General features: G+C 49.5%; 1 protein-coding gene across 3 annotated transcripts in view; it reads right to left on the bottom strand.

The window, feature by feature from the left end:
* WWC1 (WW and C2 domain containing 1) overlaps window positions 1-12,992 on the bottom strand; it is a 182,773-nt gene extending 169,781 nt beyond the window's left edge. For all 3 annotated transcript variants that reach the window (XM_021672218.2, XM_021672219.2, XM_021672220.2), the window contains exon 1: window positions 12,874-12,992. In XM_021672218.2, coding sequence (XP_021527893.2) covers window positions 12,874-12,992 — 119 coding nt within the window. The remainder of the gene's footprint in view (window positions 1-12,873) is intronic.
* Between the last annotated feature and the right edge of the window lie 4,278 nt (window positions 12,993-17,270).

Here is a 17,270-nt window from a genome sequence, read left to right as displayed (position 1 = left end):
AAAAAATAAAAAAATCAGCCGGGCATGGTGGCACAAACCTGTAATCCCAGCTACTTGGGAGGCTGAGGCAGGAGAGTCACTTGAACCCCGGGCGGCAGAGGTTGCAGTGAGCTGAGATTGTGCCATCGCACTCCAGCCTGGATGACAGAGTGAGACTCTATCTCAAAAAAAAAAAAGTTCATAAGCTAATTAAGCTCATTTCAACTGGCTGTATACACCTGTGCTCAGAAGGTTCTGCAATCCTGGACAGTGTCTGCCATTCAACCACTAACAAAATATCTCAGGTCTTTCTGAGTGTAAACACTTAGCCAGTAGTTTATAGATTTGAGTGGGCAGCAGAGTTACCCAGAGAGCTCATGAAAACACAGATTGTTGGGCTGTATCCCCAGAGTTTCTGATTTAGTCGGTCTGATGTGGGACATGAGAATGTGTGTTTCTTTTTCTTTTACTTTTTTTTTTTTTTTTTTTTTGAGACAGAGTTATGCTCTATTGCCTAGGCTGAAGTACAGTGGTTGCTCACTGCAGCCTCTGCATCTGGGGCTCCCAGGATCAAGCGATTCTCCTGTCTCAGCCTCCTGAGTAGCTGGGATTACAGGCGCGTGTCACCATCCCCAGCTAATTTTTGTATTTTTAGTAGAGACGAGGTTTCACCATGTTAGTCAGGCTGGTCTCGAACTCCTGACCTCACGATCCACCCACCTTGGCCTCCCAAAGTGCTGCGATTACAGGCGTGAGCCACCCCACCCAGTGAGAATGTGTGGTTGTAACAGATTCTCAGGCAAACCTGATATACTGGTCTGGAATCACACTAAAGAACCATTGTATGAGGGCAAAAACCTTGGAGGGCCTGGTGTCCTGCGAAGAGGTTGAAGAAAACCCCAAAGTCCTCCATTGGCTGCTGGTAAATATTTGTTTTATATCAGCAATAGAAATAAACAACTTAAATTGTTTTTCAAACTCCTTGAGCTATTAAGACACCTCTTAATATTCCTGTCCAGCAAAAGTCATTGTCTACTGGGAAGAAGTCTATCTTCTTAGGCACGACCAGTTTTTCTAGGGGACATTTTTCTCAGAGAAAAACAAGAAGTGGTTTATGTCCAAAAAGTCTGGTCCTCCAAATAAATGAATTCAGCAGTAACTATATAATGACAGAGAAAGTTATCAAATATATTAGGGGGACTGTAATGGCTGCAGTTTGCAGTTAGAACTGCCCGGTCAGTGGAACTTGAATATAATGAGAGATGTCTAATGTGATAGTTACTAAGTCCAGGAGATGGCTTCTAATTTATTCTCATTTTGCCAAGGAAGAAATGAAGGCTCAAAAAGATATAAGTAACTTTGACCAAGGTCACAGAACCAGCAAGTAGCAAAGGTATGTAAAACTGAAGCAATGATCAAGGGGAATAGCCGTGGATAAGGCCTCCCTAGAGGGCTTTAGTGAGGATTCCAAGAGAGGAAGGATTTACTCTTCCCCAAAACCACCTCTCTGCACTTCCTGGAGTTGAAATCGGGCAAGTTCCCTGGTGTGAAGGAGCCCAGGGACCCTTCCTCTCGCAAACAGCTCAGCTCAGCGCAGGGGAGTCCTGGTTCAGTTCCACTGAGAGACAGGGAGCGCAGTTTCCTCTGATTCTGTCTTGGCCATGAAAATACAAATTCTTTTTTTTTTTTTTTTAAAGATGGGGTTTCACCATATTGGTCAGGCTGGTCTCGAACTCCTGACCTCAGGTGATCCACCCACCTCTCCCAAAGTGCTGGGATTACAGGCATGAGCCACCATGTCCAGCAAAAATACAAATTCTATGCATTCTAATAAAAGAGAAATCCCTTCAGTCTTCTGGAATCCCCTTAGACAGGCTGCTTCCCAGTGCTTGCCTGCTTTCTTTTTGAGATAGGGTCTCACTCTGTTACCCAAGCTGGGGTGCAATGATGTAAACACTCACTGCAGCCTTGGCCTCCTGGGATCAAGCGATCCTCCCACCTTAGCCTCTGGTGTAGCTGGAATCACAGGTGTGTACCACCACACCCAGCTCATGTTTTGAATGTTTGTAGAGATGGGGATCTCACTTTCTTGCCCAAGCTGGTCTGGAACTCCTGGGCTCAAGCCATCCTCCTGCCTCAGACTCCCAAAGTGCTGGGATTACAATTGTGAGCTGTCACACCCGGCCTCTTGTGCCTTATTTCTTAATGGACAAGAAAAACACACAGGATTTTGCTACTGCTCAGGCTCTGATCAGCAAAAGAGAAGAACAATGATATATGCTCCTCACAATCACAGTGATGCAGGTAGACCGTGTTGGCTCATGAGACCATTTTCCTTAGCCCACAGCAATAATTGAGTACCACCTCCTAGGTTTCTTTTTCTTTTTTCTGAGCTGGAGTCTCACTTTCTCATCCAGGCTGGAGTGCAATGGCGTGATCTTGGCTCACTACAACCTCCACCTCCAGGGATCAAGCGATTCTCCTGCCTCAGCCTCCCAAGTAGCTGGGATTACAGGCATGCCCCACCACGCCTGGCTAATTTTGTATTTTTAGTAGAGTCGGAGTTTCTCTATGTTGGTCAGGCTGGTCTCGAACTCCTGACCTCAGATGATCCACCCGCCTCAACATCCCAAAGTGCTGGGATTACAGGCGTGAGCTACCATGCCCAGCCCCTCTCCTAGGTTATTATAAGGAGTCAGTGAGTCAGTGTATTAGTTGGATCAAGCCGGCATCATCTCCTGGGGACCTGCAGGAAATGCACATTCTTGGGCTGCACCCAGCTCCACTGACTCAAACTATTTAACAAGCCCTCCAGGTGGATCTGTTTCCTCAAGTTTGACAACCACTGCTCTTGAAAGTAAGCTCCATGAGGATGAGGATTTTTGTTGGTTTAATCACTGCTGAACCCCTAGTGCCAAAAAAATGCCTGGTCTATCCAATAAATATTTGTTAAGTGACTGAATGTGTCCCGATGAAACAGAAGAGGAAGAAAACAGACTCAGAGAGCCCGGTGTTTCTACTATATTTACACAGTCCTTGACCAGCTGTGCCTCTCACTAATTTGTAGTAAATTCTGAGTTGGAGACTATAGTGTCTCACCCTTGCATCCCAGCAATTAGCTCACCTCACCACAACAGGCTCTTGGTAACATCCTACTGAAGGCCCCAAGGTCTCCCAGCTTCAAATCTAGGTTCATACCACCACTGTCAACAGATGTCACCAAGTCTGTCCCTTCACTTTCCTGAAAGAGTTCTAGAGAACACCAAACCCCCAGCCATCATGTGTTTTATCTATTTCCCAGTCTCCATCCCCCACGTGCACACCCCACTGCAGCAGGGACTTTGCTCTGCTCCTCAGCTCTGGCAACAAAGTCTGAGCACGGTAGGCACTCCATAAATACCTGCTGAGTGAATGGCCAACCCCCCCGCTGGGTGGGACATGATAAATACCAATGCCCTTCCTGCAACACCACCATGCTCAAATCAGCAGGTCCTCGAACTGCTCTCAAACAGTGCAAAAGGGAAGACTGAGTGAGGGTACATGATATCAAAGCAGTTACAAATGAGTTCCAGAGACCTCCAGTTCCTGCATCAGCCTTTTTAGCTCTGCCATGACAACTGCAATTCATTACCCCGATTCACACACAGCCCCGGTGCCAGCTTACTGGCAAGAGTCGCTTCACTCCAGAAATTCCAAAGAAGGGCTTGCCTCCGATAAGACTGGGGGAGGAAGGGAGTTTATTGATTCATATAATAAGTGCTCCCAAGGTGGTTTGTGAGCTCTAATGTCAATGTGGCTCGGGTGAGCCACGGCCCACCAGGAAGAGACTTGAGTTGGCAAGGAAGAAACAGGGGCTTTAGCTCCTCTACCATTACCAATGCACAGGAGGGTAGGCTGGCCTACCTGGAAGGAGCTCCCATTGAAGGCCTGATGTGCACTAAGCATTGTGCTAAGACTTTTTATGTGGGATGTCATATCTTCACCATGACCCTCAGGGGTAGGTAGGTCCTACTCTTATCCTTGTTTTACAGCGGAGAAGGAACTCAAGGTCACTTACTATTTTAAAGTAAAGCCAGATTGGACTCATTGTCCTCTGATGATCTTTATGGTGAGCCTATCTACTACAGGGAATGGTGGTATGCCAATCCTATATCTGGATGGAACCACACACACATTTTTTTCCATAGTGAAAAAATGAGCTTGTCACTTGACTTGTCTCTCAGCCTCAGTTTCCCCATTTTCAAAATGCCAGAAAAATATGAGCGAGTGTTTGGCATGTGACAATGGATAAGGATCTTTAAAGACAATCACGATTATTTACCACCATTATCACCAGGTGCCAGTTATTGTTCTCACTGTTAGTGATACAAACAATGCTCTTGTAAGAAATTCCTGGAATACACAGTGAAATTCTCCAAGAAAAGCCACAACAGATGTAGGACTGGAAGGCCGTCCCAGGGTCATCTCATCCTAGCAGCCACCTGATGCTTGCATCTTGACATTCTATCCTTCCAAGTCTGTTACCCGTCAGTGGATCCCAGGGGCTGCCCCAGGGACCAATCCAACAAGTAACCGCCACTGGGTGGGGAGGAAGCCAGTGTGGGGGCCGCTACCAACACAGGCTCGGGGAACAGCAGGCAGCCGACTGGGGAAAGTCAGCAGCTGCCGTTGGCCTGGTGTCCTCGCTGCCAGAGAGTGATGAATGGAGCAAGAGATGAAAAAAAAGCCAACAAAGGTGTCCCTAATCTTGATGCAGCTTCATTTTTTTTTTTTTTTCTGGCTGACCATTGAGTGAGAACTTAAGCCTCCGTCCCTTTTCTTTGGCAGACATTTGAAACTGAAAGATCCCATTTCTTCCCAACGGAGAGATGTCATGGGTAGAAGCATTGAGCAAGGCAATTGGCAAGGAGGGGGGGTGGGGAGAATGCCCATGTGACCCACCACACTTGTCCTTTTTCTTCCCCTCCTCCCCACTCTGCTCCACCCCCTTTTCCCCCCATCCCGCATCTTTAGAGAATATTCTCCCCACACAACAGAGAATGCCTGCCCCTCCTCCGGCCACCCCATTATTTTTTTTTCTGCTTAGGAGCTAGAGGCTAAATGGCCTGCTGGGGAAGGTTTAATAACAAAATGCCACTGTATCCAGTTTCTTAGTTTTCTCTTTCTTTATCTCACTCTGAAACGGATTTGAGGCAGCAGCAGCTGAGCCTTTCGCTGTTCTGCCTAAAGGTGTGCAGCCGGCTGGCCCTCTCCATGCTGGGAGAGGCAAGATGGGAGTTTTTTTGTCCAGGTCCAGCCCTCAGTCCTGTCCAAGTGGAAGTGCTTCCCTCAGCAAATAGCAGGGAGCTGGTGATAGGGATGTCACCAGGCCACTTCTCCAAGTGAAGTGGAATCCTCTTATCCAGGGCCCCTTGCTGTACTGGAGGCTGCAGAGCCTCATCACCTAGCACTACATGTGGCTGGAGAGAGCTCCTGATACATGTCACAGACAGCCACCTGACATTAAGTCGGCATCCCCTGCAAATGCCACTGAAACCTGATCAAGGCTTCTGCCACCGAGGGAACCGTGCAGCAAGACGGTGGCCACCTCCGACTCACACTTATTCTAGATTTGTCTCTCCTTACATGCACCTGAACTTGGCGTGCCAACCTTCCAGGTAACTAAGGCAACCTGATTCTCTTCCCTTCAAAAGGGCAGTGTTTTTCTCACAGCAATCTGGGACCCCAGGGAATTGGAAAATCGGGTCAGTTTGGCTAAGCCCTCTCCCCGGGAGGGCGGGGGATGGCGACAGAGAGGAACGGCCTCAGCTACTCATTCCCTGGCTGTTGGGAGCATTTACCCAAGTGACTTGGAAAGGACTGTGAACTCCCTGTACACACTGCATCTTTCAAAGAGTCCCTCTGCCTCCATCTCTCTTCTCCCATCCCCAGAGCTCTGGTTAGCCAGCTGCTCCCAGAAGGTGGGGTTTACACCAAACAGTCTCCTAAGCTGCCATGAGGATCTCACTGGCTTCCCTGATTAAGGCTCCTTACAATGTCTCTTCCTGAGATCCACATCAGGTTCACCGGTTTTAAAAATAAATGATGCCGGGCATGGTAGCTCGCACCTGTAATCCCACCACTTTGGGAGGCTGAGGCAGGGCGGATCACGAGGTCAGGAGATTGAGACCATCCTGGCCAACATGGTGAAACCCCACGTCTACTAAAATACAAAAAATTAGCCAGATGGTGTGCGCCTGTAGTCCCAGCTACTTACGAAGGCTGAGTCAGGGGAATTGCTTGAACCCGGGCGGTGGAGGTTGCAGCAAGCCGAGATCACACCACTGCACTCCAGCCTGGTGACAGAGCAAGACTCTGTCTCAAACAAAACAAAAGAATAAATGGTAACTCTCAAGCCTACCTTCAACAGGGCACTCTGGCACCCTGAGATGGATTAATAAGCCAAGACAGAGCCAGACTAGGCTATAGCTAGTGTGAGTGTAGACACAAGAATCCAGCTAGGTGGGCTCCAGTCCCAGATGCAACACCTGTTGGTGATCTTGAGCAAGTTACTTAACCTTTCTAAGTTTCAGTTCCCTCATCTCAAGTACTTACCCTATATGGCTGTTGAAAAGATGAAATGAGATCACAATATAGAATGCTTACCTCAGTGAGCAGCAGAGAGTAAACACTCAATAGACGTTGGTATTGACTATTATTTTATTCCTCTCTGGGTTACCAAACTCTTACTTCTCCTTATTATCTATCCTAGTGTTTTTAAACCTCCTTTCTTTCTTAATAATTGACATAGGATGTTCCCAGGCATAGTAGATGCCTATGGAATGTGTAGATCTTAAACTGAAGCCTTGGAAAGAGATGAAAAGCCCTCTAATTTGCATATTAGTATTATAGGTCTACAGGTATTAGTGGACCATTAAGAGCAGAAGCATGGGGAATAGAGAGGTTCTGTGTAATTTCCCTGGCAGACTGGTTATAACCCTCACTTAAGAAAGCTTGTTGGGCAGGGTGCGGTAGCTCACACCTGTAATCCTAGCACTTTGGGAGGCCGAGACAGTCAGATAACTTGAAGTCAAGAGTTCGAGACCAGCCTGGCCAACATGGTGAAACCCCCGTCTCTAATAAAAATACAAAAATTAGCTGGGTGAGATGGCACATGCCTGTAATCCCAGTTACTCAGGAGGCTGAGGCAGGAGAATTGCTTGAACCCAGGAGGCAGAGGTTGAAGTGAGCTGAGATTGCACCACTGCACTCCAACCTGGTGACAGAGCAAAATCCATTCTTAAAAAAAAAAAAAAAAAAAAAGCTTGTTGGAATGTAAATTGGTGGAAAATAACATTAGACTGACAACAATAACCCTAAATCCATTTTAATTGATTATAAAAATAGGAATTCACAGGCCGGGCACGGTGGCTCACGCCTGTAATCCTAGCACTTTGGGAGGCTGAGGTGAGTGGATCACCTGAGGTCAGGAGTTCAAGACCAGCCTGGCCATTATGGTGAAACCCTATCTTGTAAAAAAAAAAAAAAAAAAAAAAAATAGGAATTCACTTGCATTCACTGGAACTTTAATCATCGACATATAGCAAATTCCTATGACACAACTCACAAATGATTGTGACACATCATGAATCCAATGTCCTGGTCTATACAATCAAGAAGGATTATGGAGAATAATGCAGCTATACACATAAAATATGTCTGAATTATTATCACTGATGAGAAGAACATAGATGTGATTTTCAGTAAAAAATGTATGTAAGAGAAAGAGGAAAATAAGCTCTTACTAGACTCAAGGATGGCATTTATTTTCTGTGTGACCATGGGCAAGTCACTTGTCTCTGGTTCTCAATTTCTTTTCTTTTCTTTTTCTTTTCTTCTTTATCAGAGATTGAACATCAACTCAACTTCATCAGTTAAATGAGAAGCCTAGATTTCACGAACAGAAAGGTCCACTCCAACTACAAAATTGGGTAGATCCGCAGCCTCCATTTGAAGCTGGTGGGTGTTTCACAGGTACTTTCTAGTAAACGTTAAAAGAACTGGCATTCCTGAATGTCCCCTGCATGTCAGATGTAATGTTTGTTGCCCTACCTACCTCCACTTATTTAACACTCATAACTACCCTTGATGGTTGATAGGCCCTCATTCATTAGAAGACAAACCCAAGGTTCAGAGAGAATATGTCTCTTGCCAAGGTAACTCAGGTAGCAAGTGGCAAATCCAAGATTCCAGGAGCCAAAAGCTCACTTATGCACATTTGCCCTCTAGTTGCCCATGACCTGGCCACACCAGAGTGGTCACAGGTAAGTGCAATCAGGCCTGTCCTAGCTCCATTTCCCAAGGCTAAATTCCTTAGGCAGTGGAGCAGCGGTCTTGATTCTGCAGCTAACTCAGCAGGAAGTAAAATGAGGCAGCGGTTAGAAACGTGGATTCTGGAGTTAGCCTGCCTAATAGTCACATCTCAGTTCCACAAAGGTTGAGGGACTATACCAAGCCTCCCTGCGCATTGGGGTAATTCGGATGGGTAATAATTGTACCTAGTTCCAGGTTTTTAGGAGGATTTAAAGAGATAACCCATGTAAAGCTTTCAGCAGATTGCCTGAATATAGTAAATACCCAATCATTATTTGCTCCCTAGCTAAACAGGAGAGCTTTCAATGGTGGCAAGCAGTTTCCAAGCTTATCTATGGCAGGAGTTATGAACCTAGGGTCCAGGAGGTCCCTGAAATTATGTGCAAAAACCTTTTCTCTAGTAAGAGTTCTGAACCTTTATCAGTCTCATAAGAAGGGTCTGTGACCTGACAGAGGTTATGACTTTTTGACTGCTGTAGACCTGACTTCCTACCATATAAATTATTTGTGAAATAACAGGGTTAGCAAAAAAAGATCCTCAGGTTATGAGAGAAGTTGCTGAATCCTCTCGGCAAGGCCACTACAGCTAGGTGGGCCTCTGGTACTTATCACACAGACCCAGAAACTGCCCAGAATTCCCAGGTGGTTCCTACGAGATTTGTCTGAATACAAATCGCACAACAAGCAGGAATCAGGCTGCAGGAACCTTCTCTGGGAGGGCCAGCCCCAAAGATCTATTCTTCCTCCGAGAACAATCGGTGCATTTGTTTTGCATACCACGAAGTGAAATACACTGGACGCTGGCCCCTTTGCTAGGAGCTCCCAAAAGCACCCGGAGTTACTCCGCAAAAGGAGCATGGCTCCAAGGTGCTGTTCAGACCTGATCCACAGCACCTGATTCCCGAAGGACCTGTCACCTTCCCAGTCTGGCCTTGACTCAGGAAAAGCCTGTGGTGCTGCTAGAGCCTTTGGCCCAGTGGGCAGGACCCATGCTGCCCACTGGACCCTCTCTGGTTGTTGGGACAACCATCCTCAGGAATTTCGGCCTCCCAGTCTTCCCCTGGGTGAGAAGGGGAGAGAGTTGGCAAGGCTGGCTGCTTGGCTGCTCTTCCAACCCCCTGGTGAAAGGGGAAGCTGAAAACTGGATTCCCTACCCCCAGCAGCTCCTGGCCGGCCAGCACACAAAACAGCTCAGCCCCAGAGGGAGGAATGTGCCAAGACATTCTTTAGGGTTGGTAACCAGAGACGCTATTTTGTCCTTGGTGGCTAAGAAATCACTTTTCTGACTGAAGGAGCATTTGACTTACTTCTTTTAAATTCAGGGGAATGGGTGGGCATCTCCATGATTCAGGTAAGGAAAAATCAAGGCAAATGCGCGCACACACACACATTTAAGGAGTGGAATTTTTTTAGTGCAATTTTTTGTGTCATAGCATTCATCAATTGCAGGGATAGAACTACCTTGGCAGAATTTTTTCTCCCCAACCCACCACCCCCCAAAATAAGTTTGGCTCTTTTTAGCTTTGTTAAATTTCATCTTCCTTTTTCTCATAGCCCATCCCTGTTCCCCCTTCTCCTCTCAAGGAGTCTGGAGAGGTAAAGAGAGGCAGAAGGGTTTGAAATAATATCTAAGAGCTAGCAGGCCCTTGGAGACCATCTAATCAACCCACTCCTCAAGTACTCAAACCTCAGAGAGGTCAAGTGATTTGCCCAAGGCCACACAGACAGGACTAAAAGGCAGAAATGAGGTGTACCAGAGGGAAATTCCAGAAAACCACAAGTGGATATCCTCCAATTAGCTCTTTTCCAAAACTTACAAAGCTGGGTCACAATAATGACCCCACAGTTGACCTGAGACCCCCTCAGCACCCCAAGTTCAGGGGCCCAACACCAGCCCAGCGCAGGTGGGATGACAAAGAGGTAGAGATGAAGCTTAAAAACCAGTGACACAGGCATGGTGACTCACGCCTATATTCCTAGTACTTTGGGAGGCTGAGGCAGGTGGATTTCCTGAGCTCAGGAGTTCGAGACCAGCCTGGGCAACCCAGTGAAACCTTGTCTCTACTAAAATACAAAAAATTTCCCAGGTGTGGCAGCGTACGCCTGTAGTCCCAGCTACTGGGGAGGCTGAGGCAGGAGAATCGCTTGAATCCAGGAGGCAGAGGTTGCAGTGAGCCAAAAAGATCACACCACTGCACTCTAGCCTGGGCGACAAAGCAAGACCCCCATCTCCAAAACAAACAAACAAAGAAACAAACAACAACAACAACAAAAACCAGTGACACAAGATGAAGAAGGTAAACTGCTCACCTAAGTGCCACTATGTTTCTGCTGCCTCTCCACAGCTTTCCAATCTGCCTAAAAACAAAGGCTGGGCAGGCCAGGCGCTGGGGCCTCAGGCCGGCCATAGTACCTAGCTGATATATACTAACACTGGGGTTTTTTCCCCTGTCTTTTTTGTTTCCCTTTTATTACAATAGATATAACTAGTTTCCCATTTGTGAAAATGGTACAAAAATTTTTAAAGTGAGTTGATCTAAAGTCAAGTAGTGAGTAAGCAATAGCACAGGTGGATATAGCAAAAAAAATAATGGAGGTGGTCCATATAACACTAAAATTTGGGAGATTGTGCTCTAGCCCATCAGTTCTTCATAGAAGCTACTTGCTTGCCCTTTTGCAAGGGTAAAGAATTACTGTTGTTCGAGAGAAGCTTCCTATTGCTGTATTAGAAGTGCCCAGATGCATGATTATCAGTGTTGGCGGGGCAGCTCCTTTCCCTCCAACAGGACGTCCACCTGCTAGCAGCACACGGGCCTCAGTAAGCTGCAGGGACCTAAACTGGGGCAGGTCACATACACTTGAACTTGTGGCTGTTCGGAGAAAAGAACAAGAGAAAAGGCGCTGCCAAGTTCACCAACACAGTAACAAAGCCGCCAACTGACCTGAGTAGGGGTGGGAAGCAGTATGTCAGGATGACAAGTTTGAAGGTTAGAACTTCAGAACTGGTGAAGAACTGGTATGCAGAATGGCAGAAAAATCAAAATACTTGAGCAAATCACACCTCTGGGCTTCACATTTTCTCTTATGTTTCAAATGGGAGTTGGGCTCTATGTCCCTTCCAACTTTTAGGCGTCCCAATATTCCCTTCCAAGCAAACCACTCATCTGACAAACAGGGAAACTGAGGCTCAGAGGCTGAAGCAGCTTGCCTAAGAGATGCTCTCTAGCATTAAATATTTCTCTTCCAGATTACATTCGTAAGACATTCAGCATGGTGCTAAGTGTAGAGGAGACATCCAGGAAGTGCTGAATGAATGAATGAACGCAAGTGCTCCCAGAAACTTCTGGGAATCTCAACTCTTATTTTCTTTCTGCTTCTTTTCTTTTGTTAACCCACATCTTGCTACACTTCTGTGACACCCCCATCCCAACCACACAAGATGAAGAGTCCAAGAAATTCACCTTGGTTGCTTTACAGGGACCTGACCCCCAAGGTCACAGACAAGGTTTAAACTCCACATTCCCCAAGACACTCTGACCACAGACCATGTCAAAAACACCGTGGTCCGGGGACTCCAGGACATACATGGAGAGGATCCATGCATGCGTATGTGCTGCGTGTGAGCAAATAAATGCCAGCTGAAACCAGGAGAAAGTCCGGAGAGGTAAGAGCCACACTGAGCCATCTCACGCTCCACCTGCCTCTGCACATCATCTCAAACTACAGCGGCCTGGTACCCACCAAGGTCAGTTCCCGCTGGTGCAGGGCTGAGGAGCCTCACCCTCCCCACCTCCCCGTACCAGGGAAGAAAGGGAGGAGAAAGAGGCAAGGGACAGAGCTTTCCCAGAGGCCTCTCACCTCCATCTCCATCCTAACAGCTTCCAAGTTGCTGCTAGATTCCTAGAGAACCAGTCTCCCTCATCTGCCCTCCCCCGGCTTCTTCACTTCCTCCCCACCCTCGGGCTCCAGGCCCCCCTGGCTGCTCCAGTGCTGTTCTCGGGAGCTTCCGAGGCACCTGTCAAAAAGCACACCCCAGGCTGCCTTCCTCGGCGCCGAGTGCCCTCTCTCCTGTAGTCTCCAAGGAATCCTCGGTCCCGACCACCCACTACAAACCGGACACTTCCCCATCCCCATCTGCCCACCCCCACGCTGGGGGGAAGCCTCCCCGGGAAGACCTGGCTTCTCCCGGCTAGGTCGCTCCCCCACCCCCGCCCCCATCCGACCTCTCTTCCTAAAGGGGGCGGGCGGGGCTAGAGCTTAAGGTCAAAACTCCGGGCAGGTGCCGGCTGGGGCCTAAGTCCTCCATCTGGGATGGTGGTGGGGCAGCCTGGGCCAGCTCCCCAGCAGGCGCCTCCTCTCAGTAGTCCACTGAGGTAGGAGCAGCGCTCCAGAAGGTTGCGGAGAGAGGGGGTGACGAACTGAGGAGAGCGCAGAGGCACGCAGAGCTCCCCCGCCCCCGCCCAGTCCCGGCCGGCGGCTCCAGGGGCAGGTGGGGGCCCGAGCGGGGGTGTGAGGGCACGGAGGAGGGTCCCGGGGTCCTACCTGTCCCGCGGGTCGATCCAGCTGGTGGTGCGGTTCGTGTGGTCTATGTAGTAGACCTTGCCGTCGAAGTCGCGCGCCTCCTCCCAGCCCTCCGGCAGGGGCAGCTCCGGCCGGGGCATCTTCCCGAGCGCGGCCGGCGCTCCCCCATACAGCTCCCGGCCGCCGCGGGGGCTCAGCGGCTCCAGCCGGCCGCTCTTAGTCCGGGCGGCCGCCGAGGCACCATGATCGGGGGGGTGGCGCCCTCGGACAGGGGGCCCTAGTGGGGGCCGGCCGGGGTGGCGCCGCTGTCCATGCGGCCCTGCTGCCCCGACCCGGCGCCGCCCGCTCCTCCCGCCGCCGGCCTCTCACGCTGCCATGTGCGCCCGCAGCGGCGCGGTTTGGGCCCGGGTGCGCGCCCAGCCCGCCGGGCAGAGCGAGCCGAGCGCCGCCGCCGCCGCCGCCGTCTGCCCTCCTCCGCCGCGCGGCGCGCTGCGCCCTCCACGCCGCCGCTGCCGCCGCCGCCTCCCTCTCCTCCCTGCAGCCGGGTGCCGTCCCTCCTCTCCGCTCCGCCGCTCTGAGCTCGCTAGGTTTGTGACTTCTGCCTCCGCCAGGTGCGGCTTGGGCGGTGCAGGTAACCGCGCTGCCCCGGAAACGGGAGGCGGAGCGCCGGGCGCCTGGGTTCCCGGGTCCCCTCCCCGCGCGCAGCGCCACGAGGGCGGGTCCTAGGGCCCGAGACGCGCCCCCTCGTGGGACAGTCCCAGCCGCCGGCCACCCCTACGCTGCCCCTGCCAGAAGGAGAGACCGCCTTTCACCTGGGTCCCAGAACCTAGGGGGCTGGGCCAAAACCCGCTCTTCCTCTACCTACAATGCTCCTGTCTGTCCACCCGGAGTAGCCAGGCTCTTGGCACAGGTGGTCCCAAATCTTGAAACTCCTTGCTTTTCTGTTGTGTGGAATCAAGAGTCAGGCAAGAAGTGGTTAAATGGAAACATTCTTGCGAATTGGGAAACATAAGTTTTCCAGGATCTCTGGTCCCTTCCCCCAACACATGCACCATCTGTCTCCTCCTTATTCAACTCTCCCCACGTCGTTTCGCCCACCCTCCACCCCTCCCCACCATTTGGAAATGTAGCTGGCTCCCCTTAGGGCCCCTAAAATTAGGAGCGCTGTGAATCCGTTTTCCTGGGAGGACTTCCAAAAGGTGCCAGGGAAAACACTTTGTAAAAGTAACAGTAATGCCATCGTTGTTGTTAGCTGAATTGAGGACTTACCTGTAACAGGCTGTGGCTAGTAGCTGCACAGGCGTTCTTTCCTGGGATACTTTGAGGTAGGTGTGTTAGGGATCTGAGAGAAGTGGGGTCATGAAAAAGAGGAAAGCAAGCTAAGCAAAGTTCCATCTTGAAAATGTTAAAGTGAATAAAACAATCAGAGACACAGAGTTTCTTGAGAAATTAAAAATGTGGAATTAGCTGGGTGTGGTGGCTCACGCCTGTAATCCCAGCACTTTGGGAGGCTCAGGCAGTCGGATCACCCGAGATCAGGACTGGAGACCAGCCTGGCCAACATAGTGAAACCTTGTCTCTACTAAAAAAAAAAAATACAAAAATTAGCGAGGCCTGGTGGTGCAGGCCTGTAGTCCCAGCTACTCGGGAGGCTGAGGCATGAGAATCACTTCAACCTGGGAAGTGGAGGTTGCAGTGAACGGAGGTTGTGCCACTGCACTCCAGCCTGGGCAATAGAGCAAGACTCTGTCTCAAATAAATAAATGAAAATGTAGCATTAATGGCCGGGCTTCGTGGCTCACGCCTGTAATCCAAGCACTTTGGAGACCAAGGCAGGCGGATCACCTGAGGTCGGGAGTTCAAGACCACCCTGACCAACATAGTGAAACCCCGTCTTTATTTAAAAAAAAAAATGTAGTATTAAATACAAAAAACAAGCTGGCATGATTGAGTAAATGATCAACTGGCTGTTCACTTCCCCATCTCCTCTTATGCCGGTGTACTGAGTGGAAGTTTAACCCTTTCTTGCCCTGGCCATATGGCAGGCAGCTGAACTGGACAAATGAAGCCCGGTTCGATGTCTCCTCTTGCCTGAGCCCCACAGTCGTCCAGAAGAGCCAGCACCCTGTGCTATATGGGCCAGGATGTTGCTGAGCAAGAGAGGGAATCTGTTTGTAGTCTCATCTCCTCTTGACAGGAAAGACCCATCAGAGTGAGCCTCGCCTCCAAATGCCTTCTGCATAGTTAATTCCTTCCCTGAGGCCAGGCCCAGGGGCTCAGTGTTGGGTCATCCTTCATTCCATAAATACCAGGCACCAGAGTCCAGGGACACCAGCCTCAGACTGGCCCTCAACACCCAAAAGTTGGAATTCCCCATTCCTTCATGGGGGAATTCCCATAGCACTCTACACTTCCTCTCTTTGGGTCAAGCCTTCACTACGTAAAAACCTGCTATTGATTAGAGCAATAACCCCAAAGCAAAGTCAACTTGGTGCTCGGTTCTTCACATACATGATCTCAATCTTCCCAACAACCCTCTGGCGTAGGGAAGGCTATTTATTATATACCCATTTTACAGATGAGGCTCCAGGATGCTGTGTTGTTGGCCCAGGATACATAGCTCATAAGACAGACCAGGTCTGACTCCAATGCAGTGTTCTCATTAACCTGTACTTTCTTTTTTTCTTTTTTGAGACAGTCCATCCCCCAGGCTGGAGTTCAGTGGCATGATCTCGGCTCCCTACAACCTCTGCCTCCTGAGTAGCTGGGATTACAGGCTTGTGCCACCACACCCAGCTAATTTTTTGTATTTTTTTTTTTTTTTTTTGAGACAGAGTTTCACTCTTGTTACCCAGGCTGGAGCGCAATGGCGCGATCTCGGCTCACCACAACCTCCACCTCCTGGGTTCAGGCAATTCTCCTGCCTCAGCCTCCTGAGTAGCTGGGATTACAGGCACGTGCCACCATGCCCAGCTCATTTTTTGTATTTTTAGTAGAGACGGCCTTTCACCATGTTGACCAGGATGGTCTCGATCTCTTGACCTCGTGATCCACCTGCCTCGGCCTCCCAAAGTGCTGGGATTACAGGCGTGAGCCACGGCGCCCGGCCCAGTTTTTTGTATTTTTTTTTAGTAGAGCTGGGGTTTCGCCGTGTTGGCCAGGCTGATCTTAAACTCCTGACCTCAGGTGATCTGCCCACCTCAGCCTCCCAAAGTGCTGGGCTTACAGATGTGAGCCACCAAGCCTGGCCAACTTCTTTTCTTTTTTAAATCACTCCGCAGCCCCAGAACCTCCCCGTGGTCGGGATGTGGAACATGACTGATACTGACACATGTCCGTCTCTGTTGATGTTTGCTTCATAGTTTTTTGGCTGAGAAGCAAGAGCTCTAGAATCAGGCTGTTTAGGTCCCAAGCCCACCTGGTTTTTTAGCTGTGTGACCTTGGGCAGCTTGCTTTACTGAAGTCTGAGTCTTTGATTTGAAAAAAAGAATCACATAATAATATGGACTCCTTTGGGCTTGTGGTTAGGGCAAAGCAGGAGGAGAAATACGAGGGCTTGGCATTCAGCAGCACACCTTCATCTCAGGGGCTGCAGTGCAGTGCATGCGGAGCACCGTGCCTGGCAGCAGACACACCTCTATGAAATGTGGACCAATTGAAGTATTTTCTGTTCAAAACACAAACCCACGTCCTTTCCCCTCCTGAAAATTATGCCTGGTTGCTTGCAACAGTCCTCCTAATTGCTGATTTTTTTTTTTTTTTGGCCTTATTTTTCAACCAAGCCTTTTTACTGGTTGGCATTGATTGTGAAGAGAAAACACCTTTTAGACTGCCAAGTCCCACTTTCGTTTTAGTCCAGCTGCCCAAACCCTGGCATTTTCCAAATGGCTTGCTTCTTTGGACCTTTTGACCTGGCCTGGGAAGCAGGAGAGACCAGAGCAGGAATTGACTCCTGAATTAAGGCCTTGGTCTGTTCGCTCTTTTTACCTCTCATCCACCCTCAACAAAAGAATCCCAGGTTGTCTCCCAGAAGCTGCAAGCAGGGTGAGGTAATAAAACAGATGACTGCCTGCCCCCATGTGATGGTGCGTGAATCACTGCGGACATTCTGCGAGGCTGAGGGCAAACGTGAAAGAGATTAAAGGTAAAACCGGCTCAGCCACGTGATAGGCTGAATTGGACATTATTCTACAGGTGACTGAACTGCAGGAATCCGAACTGAAGACAAGAAGCCCAGGCCTCTCCTGGCCATCCTCCTGGGGCTGTGTCTGGCTGCCTGCGTGTGGAGTTGAAGGAGATGGGCTTGGGCAGTGTTGGGCAGAGCAGAGGTGACCACAGGCCAAACCTTTCTAATGACAAAGGCCACATCCCCATGGCCCAGAGGAATCACCTGAGCCTGGGTCAGGCTGTCTTGTTTT

Source organism: Aotus nancymaae, unplaced genomic scaffold (assembly GCF_030222135.1).
Source record: "Aotus nancymaae isolate 86718 unplaced genomic scaffold, 86718_ANA_hifiasm-v0.15.2.pri h1tg000015l_0, whole genome shotgun sequence".
In the NCBI taxonomy this organism is placed as follows: domain Eukaryota; kingdom Metazoa; phylum Chordata; class Mammalia; order Primates; family Aotidae; genus Aotus; species Aotus nancymaae.
This window is presented reverse-complemented; position numbering and strand designations above follow the sequence as displayed.